General features: G+C 41.3%; 1 protein-coding gene across 4 annotated transcripts; it reads right to left on the bottom strand.

Moving 5' to 3' along the window:
- Positions 1-885: 885 nt before the first annotated feature.
- Positions 886-9,427, bottom strand: LOC118217903 (interleukin-22 receptor subunit alpha-2-like). Of its 4 annotated transcripts, XM_035400093.1 has the most exons (8): positions 9,139-9,153; positions 5,760-5,950; positions 4,856-4,930; positions 4,625-4,763; positions 3,493-3,671; positions 2,805-2,974; positions 2,207-2,381; positions 886-1,170 (listed from the first exon to the last, which is right to left on the bottom strand). In XM_035400093.1, exons 3-7 carry the CDS (start codon positions 4,914-4,916, stop codon positions 2,232-2,234), a joined length of 699 nt encoding a protein of 232 aa, XP_035255984.1. In that variant the 5' UTR covers positions 4,917-4,930; positions 5,760-5,950; positions 9,139-9,153; the 3' UTR covers positions 886-1,170; positions 2,207-2,231. The 4 variants fall into 4 exon arrangements, with proteins under 4 accessions (XP_035255984.1, XP_035255983.1, XP_035255982.1 ...); XM_035400092.1 differs by lacking the exon at positions 5,760-5,950 and having other exon boundaries at positions 886-1,206; positions 9,139-9,424; XM_035400091.1 differs by lacking the exon at positions 5,760-5,950 and having other exon boundaries at positions 9,139-9,422.
- Positions 9,428-9,661: the final 234 nt, after the last annotated feature.

Genomic DNA, 9,661 nt, shown 5'->3' with positions numbered 1-9,661 from the left:
CCAAACAAGCCTGTCTGCTGTGTCAATAATACGTTCACCAAAGCTCCTGTTACCTGTATGTCATGAGGGACACAAATACATTTAAGTATTTTCTTTTACAAGCAGTTGTGTTTTATGATGTAAATGTCAAATTGACAAATGTATTTTTTAAACATGCATTGCTGCATAGTGTCTCTGTACATAACTCTGTTTCAATGACTTTTTTCTTTTCTTTTTTTTTTTGCTTCTTTGGATGGTAAGAATTCCAGCTTTGTTATTTATGACTAGCACAAAGAATTTGTTTTTTTATTGTTTCGTTACAAAATTGGCTGTGGAGTTACCATTAAATATGTCCATTCAGCATTATCAGTGTTAAAACGATCCATCTGTCCAATGTAAATAGCCTCTGAAAAAGATATGCGTGAAGGAAAAGCTTTTATCACTGTATGATGCTGAAATTGTTCTCTAACAGTACCGGATACGACAAACAACTGGCCCAAATGAGCATGTTTAGAAGTGTTTAGGTATCAGGGCCTAGGGACATCTCTGAGCATGAACCATAGAACAGTATTGTTTGGTTTATAGTGTCAGACATTGAAATCCTGTTACAGGCCCATGGCTTATTTTATAGAAGGTAATACTGCACTTGTATCCATGTGTCTTAATTGAGTGAACTGGAAAGGAGAATTGAAATGGCCACACAGAAATAAATACTGCAGGATGTTTAACTTTGAATGATGTCAGATTACTTGTGCAACTGAAGTAATTGCTCAAAATTAATAGCATTTTGAGGGCTATTTTCCCATCTGTTCTTCTTTTGGTTTTGTTACCATGTGTAAAGCGACTTCAATAAAGCTGATCCAAGACTCATTGTTTGTGTGGAAAAAAAACCCATTGGAGCTGAACTTAATTTAAGTAATTCATGTTTGTAATCTGAATATTACAAATCACATAAAGCACCAAAATGTCAACAGCATTTAATCTCGTCTCGCTGTAGCCACACCCACCTGGCAATAAAGTGATAATCCACATAATTAATTATTTGTGCATTATCCACATAATCCCTGAGGTCTCAAGTGTTTCCTTCCTGCAGAACTTAGGGTTTCCCTGCATACATGCTTCCAGATCATTTTCATGTGAATGTGAAGTTTTCTGCACAGCGGTGAAATTCAGAAGTAGCTCTTCCTCTTCCTGAGGGTGGAGGAAGTGAAGAAGGAAGTCAGAGGTCTAAAAATACAAAATTATCAGCCACTGATTTGCATTTTAAAACTGGTAACTGCAACACTAATTTTAGTCAGAGGCCAAGGGCGTAAAGCTCTCTACAGGAAGAGAATATTTTGAAATATTTTGAAATATTTCAGTGGTAGACAACAGAAATGACCGAGCCAGCAACAATACTGGCTTCATACTGAAGGGGGCATCCCAGAGTTCTTTGTATAATCTTTGTGAGTGGCCCTCAATGTGATGTCAGCGAGTTATAATACTGAGGGCACTCCAGGGGAACTACGAGGGGCTAGGGGTTGAATTTGGATTATGGGCAAGGGTAGCCTACATTGGCAATTTTAAACATCCCATGCGCTGCCTTAATCAGACTTAAAGTTAGTGTCCTTTTACTGTATTTCCTCTTTTTTTCTGTTGTCAGAGCATTCAACAGCCATGTGTGCAGTTCCATCTTTTACATCTTGTAAGGTTAGACACTGATGAAATAGAATTCAGCCGTGCACCATTCACTACCAATTAACAATGGTAAATCGGTACAATTGGACTGGGGCTGTCAGCAGGCATGTTCTCATCAAAATACTGTCCTCTAATCAGACAAAATTCTCAACTTTCAGAGCTGATAGGGTCCTGCATATCCAGTGCTTTTCAAGTCTTTCAAGAGCTTGATGCAATTGTGCATGTTGCACCACTGGCCTTCTGTTGTGAAAGCATTTTCAAATAATTCCATTAAATCAAACACTTTGTATTTGAAAATTCGATATTTTAAATGTTTTAAGACATATTTATTTGCAAATATACGCACATGCTCCTTAAATGTATTTTTAAATACACAGTATTTGTAAATGCTGTATTTCAAATAATTTCTAAAAAAGTATTTAAAAGTAATTGAAATACTTGAAATATGTATTTGACCCAGGTCTGATGCCGTAATGCAGGTAATGCGTACCTGTGCTAGATAATGCATGCCTGTGCTAGGTAATGCATGTCTGTGCTAGGTAATGCGTACCTGTACAGGTAGCGGATCCTTCCTCTCAGGGCGTGGTGACGCAGACGGCCTGGCTCTTCCCGCTCCGCCGGCCCAGCAGCAGGATGTGGGTTTCGGCCTGGAGGCAGTAGGTGGTCCTGCGTTTCAGATCCGTGATGAGGACCTTCCTGACACAGCCCTCCAGGTCATGCTGTTCCTGCTCTACCGCGAGAGAGGGAGAAAGAGTGAGAGAGGGGGTGAAAGAGGGAGGGAGAGAGAGAGAGAAAGAGAACCACCTTTATTGGCAATATTCAGAGCCAAAAAACTTAACCAAACACACATTCCATGTCCTCAGACTAAGCAAAAAAGAAAAATCAATACGTGCAAACAGTATTCACTGCAACCATCAAAGTACAAAAAACAAGGGTTAATATATAAATTCACACAAATACACAGGAGGCTTTTCATTTTACACAGTCACAGAATATAATTTTCAGATAAGAATACAACAAAAATCTAGTTATTTTGGTTTGCAAAAGCCAAGCACTGATTAGCACAAGTAGACAAAAATAAATGTCCCCAGTGCAGTCTCAGTGACTTATCATGCACTCTTGTTTCTGGTGTACTCAGCAGAACTTGCCTGTACGATGCCATTGTGGGTGAGGTATACTCTGTACAGCAGTCTCTGCAGCTTCCTCACAGCTATCCGGCTGCCGTTTCGTCTCCTGTAGGGGGAGCTTGGAGGCCGAAGTTGGACCATAATGCCTTGCTCCGTCACATGCATCTTCACCTTGGGAGGGCTGACGGAAGCTACCGGAACCAATGCAGAAAGCGATTGAGACACAAGCGAGAATGATAGCACTGGATCCACTGAACATGCACTAATCCAGGAGTTCTTCAAATTTGCCCTGGGGCCCCACAATGTGAATTGTAACAACCTGTTCATTCATCTTCAATTCCCCACTTTTAATGTCTGTTGTAGGATGATTTGTCTCATTAAGTCAGAAATACGAATTCCATTAATAACTGATCACATCCCAGGACTTCTAATCAGTCAGATCAAAAATTGCTTTCAGATCAAATCAGTAAATTTTCATTAGTGATGTCACATATAAACTCACTGGTCTGGGAATGCTGTTAGCCAGAACTATTAATCGTTTAATCAGGCAAATAGACTTACAAAATGTTTCTCCTACAGCGTAAGTCACTGTGGATAAGAGTGGGTGCTAAATTAAAGGAATGTAATGTAATGATTCAGTTCACAGAAGACATTATTGGACAAGACACATTCACCATCACTGTGAATAGCAGGCTGCTCTGCCACTTACTCTCCCAGTGTGAGTTGAACCTGGGGCTGAGGGTCCATGAGGACTGGGCCCCGTGGAGAACCGCCTGCACCCTGGCGTAGTACCACTCCCTGAGTTCTGACATCTCCTGGCTCAGGTCACAGTGAAGTTCTCTGATACCTTGACAGTGAGTGGCGTTGGTCCAGTGCTTTTCCCCATAGCTGGGACAGGAGAGGGGAGTCAGGGGTAACTGCACCTATATCACAACTAAGGTGACCATGTAGATTACAGTACACATTATGACCATATTTGTACATCCCCATCTTGCAGTGTGGGAGCAGGGCCAATCCTACACACTTGCCGCCCTTCACGGAATCAACAGGACTTCCCCTGCAGATCCACTTCAGATCCAACACGAAAAAAATCTGCAGGTATTCTAATAAGAGTTCTGATGGGTGTATGATGTTGGAAGTGTAACGTGAGTAATTCAGGACTGGTACATATGATGGTAGAATGTGAAAAACGAAAATAATTTTGGAATAGAATATTTTTTGATATTATAAGGATAACTAGGGGCAACTTAATACTGTTGGTATTACAGCTCTAAGAAAACTCAAGCAATGCTGAATTAATTGGAACACTTACAACTCACTAAAAGAAATACCGGAAAGGCACTGGAAGGAAGAACCTCAATCATATGCTGATTGGTTAAAACTGCCAATGAATATAGTTAAATTGGAAAAAATATGAGCTAAAACAAAAGGCAAGTGTAAAGAATATGAAAAGACCTGGGATAATTTTGAATCATTTTTTATGCAATAAGGTGTAATTGTATGGACTTAATCTTCTTCAGTGTTTAACTCTCATTTATAGTCTATATCTATTAATAATTATACTTGCACCAACATTAACGGGATGGATAAAATGAACTGGAAGTTATAACTGGTACTGTATAAGAGTGTACATGTATATGTTTATATGTGTATGAATGCGACAGCAATACTGGTTTATGAATTCTTGCAGTTTATAGGTATGGCGTAGTTGCGCATGTATCTATATAGTGTTCATCCCCTTTGTTTGTGAATGAATGTTTTTATATATAAACAAAAAAAAAACCTGCAGGAACTTTCAGTGCAGACCTAATCCAGGGAAGTCTCAGTCTGCGGATACTCACATTTTGTACTGAACAAAGTACTGTGGGTTCCCAAGAGATTGGCCATGGTGCTCCCAGCGTAGAACGTTCCGGTAGTCTAACGACTCAAAGTGCACTTCCTGTGGCGCTACGTCCTCCCGCAGATCCGCACTACCTGGGACTGAAGAAACACCTTCACCGTTACACAACATTTAAATCAAACCTGCGATTTGTCATGCGCTGGTGTGAAGGGACACTGTTCAGCACGCGTACTTTCCAGGCCCCAGGAGAAGGTGACGTTACACAGCAGCAGAAGTGCAGCAGGGATGGTCATGTCCGCAGCGATGCCTAGGGAAAAGAGAACACAGAGACCTGCCCGCTACCTTTTATATGAGGCCAGCCCGATTCACAAAAAAAACAGGAACACTTTCTCACCTCAGGTCACATGAAGGCAAACACATATTTTTCTTCATTTAATAAATAAATACACATTTCATGTTGAATTGTATGGACAGTTATATTTTGCTCATTTCATATTAAAAATAATCGACTGAAATGAAGCACTTATCACTGCCTGGATTACTGAAAGTCCCAGAATATTTTAAACAAGGATGTCGGATGGTCAACCATTTTAATCATTTGATGCTTACAACCACGGAGTGTGGCACAGTGGGTAAGGAACTGCGCTTGTAACCGAAAGGTTGCAGGTTCGATTCCCGGGTAAGGACACTGCCGTTGTACCCTTGAGCAAGGTACTTAACCTGCATTGCTTCAGTATATATCCAGCTGTATAAATGGATACAATGTAAAGTGCTATGTAAAAGTTGTGTAAGTCGCTCTGGATAAGAGCGTCTGCTAAATGCCTGTAATGTAATGTAATGTAATGTAACCAAAAAACAAATTTGACTCTGCTAAGTTTCAAGTCCAGCCATGTACTGAAATTGGCCAAAGAAATGACCATGCTTCCATTCTTAAAGTAACACTGTTAATACGTGTTAAAGACAAATGTCAATATTGTATGTATCATGATGTGTGTGATATTCCACATTATCACAACAATAAGCAGGCACAGCTAGAGATATGTATTCAGGTGTCATTGTGACACTTGCACATGCTCAGTGAGTTCCCCTTTAAACAGCACCTGCTGCGAAGCCCTAAATAATGATCTGAAACATACCCTCAATTACATTTACAACTGTGAGAATTTGAACATTAGTCTCCAGGAAGTGTTCAGTTGGGCTTTCAAATGCACAGGAATTCACTGATGAGCCGACTGTAAAGAAGTGGGACCCTTCATTGGCCGGTTTCTCAGAGACCCTTCATTGGCTGTTTTCGTGTAGTTCCTCCTCCCAAGGCAGCAGAATCAAACTGGAAGACGTAAATGTCAGTGTTTCCCCACCACCTGGAAGCTGCATGAAAAGGTATTATTCATCTGGCCCTGTGACTCAGAGACTGTGACCTTTCCTTCTGTTCCTCAGTCTTTGTCCCTGTTCGTTGTCTCACTTCCTTGATGGTAAGTGTGACACAGGTGAGGGTACAGTAACACCGTCTGACTGACACCCTTCGGCCACACTCACACAAACCCTTAAAGCTCGAGGATACTGGATTCAAATTGTGATTATATTCCCCAGAAGTGAGAGTTGAGCGTCTTCTTAATATTTCTTTCAAGTTTTTAATCCAATTGGATTAAATTAAATTGCAATGAACACTATTCGATTATTGTGACCTGTTCAGCAGAGAAGGACAGGGTGGGCGTGCATCCTGTGCTCATTAACATTCATATCCATAAGACACATCCATGTAAACCAGTCCTCATCTCTAGCTAGGTTAGAGCCAGTCCGAGCAGATTGTCCCATGCAGTAACTTTACACTACCAGACAAAACAAAAGAAAGCAATATAAACTAAGCTTTACCATCATACAGTTAAACCTGAAGATCATTCAATGTGTAATAATGTGTGACAATACACATAAATAAAGAAATTCTTTGATTCGACATGTCTAAGCTAGAAAGCTATTTAACTGTGGCTAGTCAATGGTAGGCCTACTTACCGATCCACCTCGTTCTACGAGAAGTTCTTGGTGAGAATGGACACTGAAAATACTAACAGTATAGATTATTGCAATATTGCAGCGCCCGTGGGCTCCAGTAATGAAACACATTTCTTGTAAGTCCCTTGATTTTCTTGGGAAACTAAAAAAGCATTTTGCTTTTTCAACATAGCTTGAATTACCAAGCATTTACATATTACATGTAGAAAGGATTTCACTTTTCACTGGATTTAAGGTTGTTGTTAAATGACGAACATCCAGTTAATCCCGCCCACTAAAACCCTGTCAAGGGGGAAAGCAAGCCAATTTTAGCACTGGTTCTTATACTTCTTTTTTCCCCCCCAAGAATTATTTAAAAATATTTCTTGGCTGTTAGTGAATTCATCAGCAAAGAATTCACAGATTTCTGTTTCCTAGACCATTATGTATTTTAGTTTTATATTTTGTCTTATGTCTGTGCTAAGTAAGAAAGATTTCCAATGAGGCAAGACTAATTTTTCTCAGACTCAGACTCAGACTTTACTCATTTGAAGATTTTGCATTGGGTTAAGACAATTTCACTTGTCAAGCAAAAAGTAACTTAAAACAAGCTAAAATTTTCTATTTGAGAAGAACAAAAAAATTAAGTCTCAGTACAAGACTAAAACACAAGACAGACATTTCTGCAGGATATACCAGTCATTTATCCAGCAGTTTGTACAGCTAACCTTTCTTTTGGCACACAATCTATTTACACAGCTGGGTGTTTATTTAATTAATTCAGGTTAAGTATTGCAATCAATGGTGCAAACAGCAAAACCCATGTGGGAATCAAGACCTACGACCTTGGAGCTGTAAGCCCAGCACATGCTTGCATGACTGCATGACCAGCGCGAAGGCCAGGAACACACACCAGGGAATTAAAACCAGACCTGACACAAAATTGATTTTTAAAAAACAATCATTTTAAAATGATCTGTCCAGGTACCAGTCCTTTCACATCACACCAGCCTATTTTATCCACCTGCATTTTACCTTTTACCTCGTCACATAATTTCGGAAATATCACGTATTCGTATGAGGACGCAAGGGTGCTTTTAAAAGGCAGGACCCTGAGAAACTCTGTCTGGTTGCCATAGTCTCACATGTGCTATTCTATGATGCTCAGTTGCTCTAGCAACATAGGCGCCATTCTGTGATGCTCAGTTGCCCAGCAGCACCGTTCTGATGTCACACATTAAGACCGGACCCTGCTTTGTGGCTGCCCCGGAACCTCTGGCTCCCTTCCTAGCTGACCACAGGTTAGGCACCAGGGAGACACAGCTGCTACGTGCCACACCGCACCACGAGCCCCGGCGCAGCACAGGCTTTTAGAGAAGTAGGGCCGTCCTGTGCCATCGGCAGCAAAGCGGATGTCATTCTCTTAGTGTCACTTTCAGGTTCACATTCATCCGATGCAATGCATTCCATTTTACTGAACTATCCACTTCCCTTTCCGCTCCGTTCCACAGCTCAGTTTCACTGGCACAGATACAGACACAGATTCACGGACTGAGAGGTCTGCGCAGGGGAGGAGGGACCTCTGACTACACGCTGGCTGAACTGCCACTGGGACAGTGACAAAGGACACTGCTTATTAATCCTGCCAATTAATACTTAACTTTGTAATAAACTAATGAACCGCTTTAGTTATTTTTTGTCATTTGGACAACACTTGTATCCACTAACGCAGTCTTATAATAAGAACACATCAATCTATTCAATAGTGCAAATCGCGTTCTACAGTGCAAATGGAAGGCAATTCAACAAAACGCTACCAAGTCCACCGTGCTGTAAAGTAGGCCTCTTGATGTGCAGCAAACAAAAAAGATAAGTAAAGGCATAAAATATAATGAAATGCCATGAAACCCACTCATTGGGAATATTCCTGAAAGCTGTAACTGTAAGTAACCATATAGTCATAACATGAACAGAAAAGCCTATATGCCATTACCTTACTTAATACCTAAGCACTTTAAAGTGCTTAAACTCAACTGTGAAAAAACTGAAATCATTCTCATTGGACCAAAACCCCAGCTCACAAAACTACACAACTTCTCCCTCACCATTGACGGTACCCCTGTCTCCCCCTCCCCCCTGGTCCGCAATCTCGGTGTCATACTCGATCCATCCCTCTCCTTTGAAAAGCACATCAACAACACTGTCAAGGTTTCATTTTTTCATCTATGCAATATCTCCAGACTCAGACCCTCTCTCAGCCATCCCGATGCAGAAAAACTCATTCACGCCTTCATTTCCAGCAGACTGGACTACTGCAATGCACTCCTCACTGGTCTTCCCTCCCGTCTCCTACACAAACTGCAATTGGTTCAGAACTCGGCCGCAAGAATACTGTCCTGCACATCCTCCCGGTCTCACATCACCCCTATCTTGAAAGATTTACACTGGCTCCCAATCACATCACGCATCACATTCAAACTCCTCCTCCTAGTTTACAAATCCCTAAATGGCCTCGCACCCACTTACCTCTCTGATCTCCTGCTCCCCTACCAGCCACCCAGACAGTTACGTTCATCCACTACTGGCCTCCTCACCACTATCCCCTCAGCGCCGTTCTTTTGGCGACCGCGCCTTCTCAGTTGCCGCCCCCAAACTCTGGAATGCCCTCCCCCCTGACATCCGTACCTCTGACTCACTCACCTCCTTCAAATCACGTCTTAAAACCCACCTCTTTTCTCTAGCTTTCCCTTGATGTTTGTCTTCCCCCCCTTTTCTTTTTGTCTCTGAATTGTGTTTCATTGTATGTATGTATGTATGCATGTATGCATGTACCACTCATTGTAAAGCGTCTTTGAGTTCATGAAAAGCGCTATATAAAATAAATAATAATTATTATTATTATTATTATTATTATTATTATTAAAGAACATGAGCATGTCCACGTGGAGTCAGTCCGCTGAGATGGCACTGAGGTTCTAGGAACGGGCAAATAACGCTTCGCTAATGCTGCCAATCGAGGGAACCGCGACTTGCCAGCTTCCAACCAGGG

This window comes from Anguilla anguilla, chromosome 18 (assembly GCF_013347855.1).
Source record: "Anguilla anguilla isolate fAngAng1 chromosome 18, fAngAng1.pri, whole genome shotgun sequence".
NCBI lineage: Eukaryota > Metazoa > Chordata > Actinopteri > Anguilliformes > Anguillidae > Anguilla > Anguilla anguilla.
The sequence above is the reverse complement of the archived record's forward strand: the minus strand, read 5'-3'. Positions and strand labels throughout refer to the sequence as shown.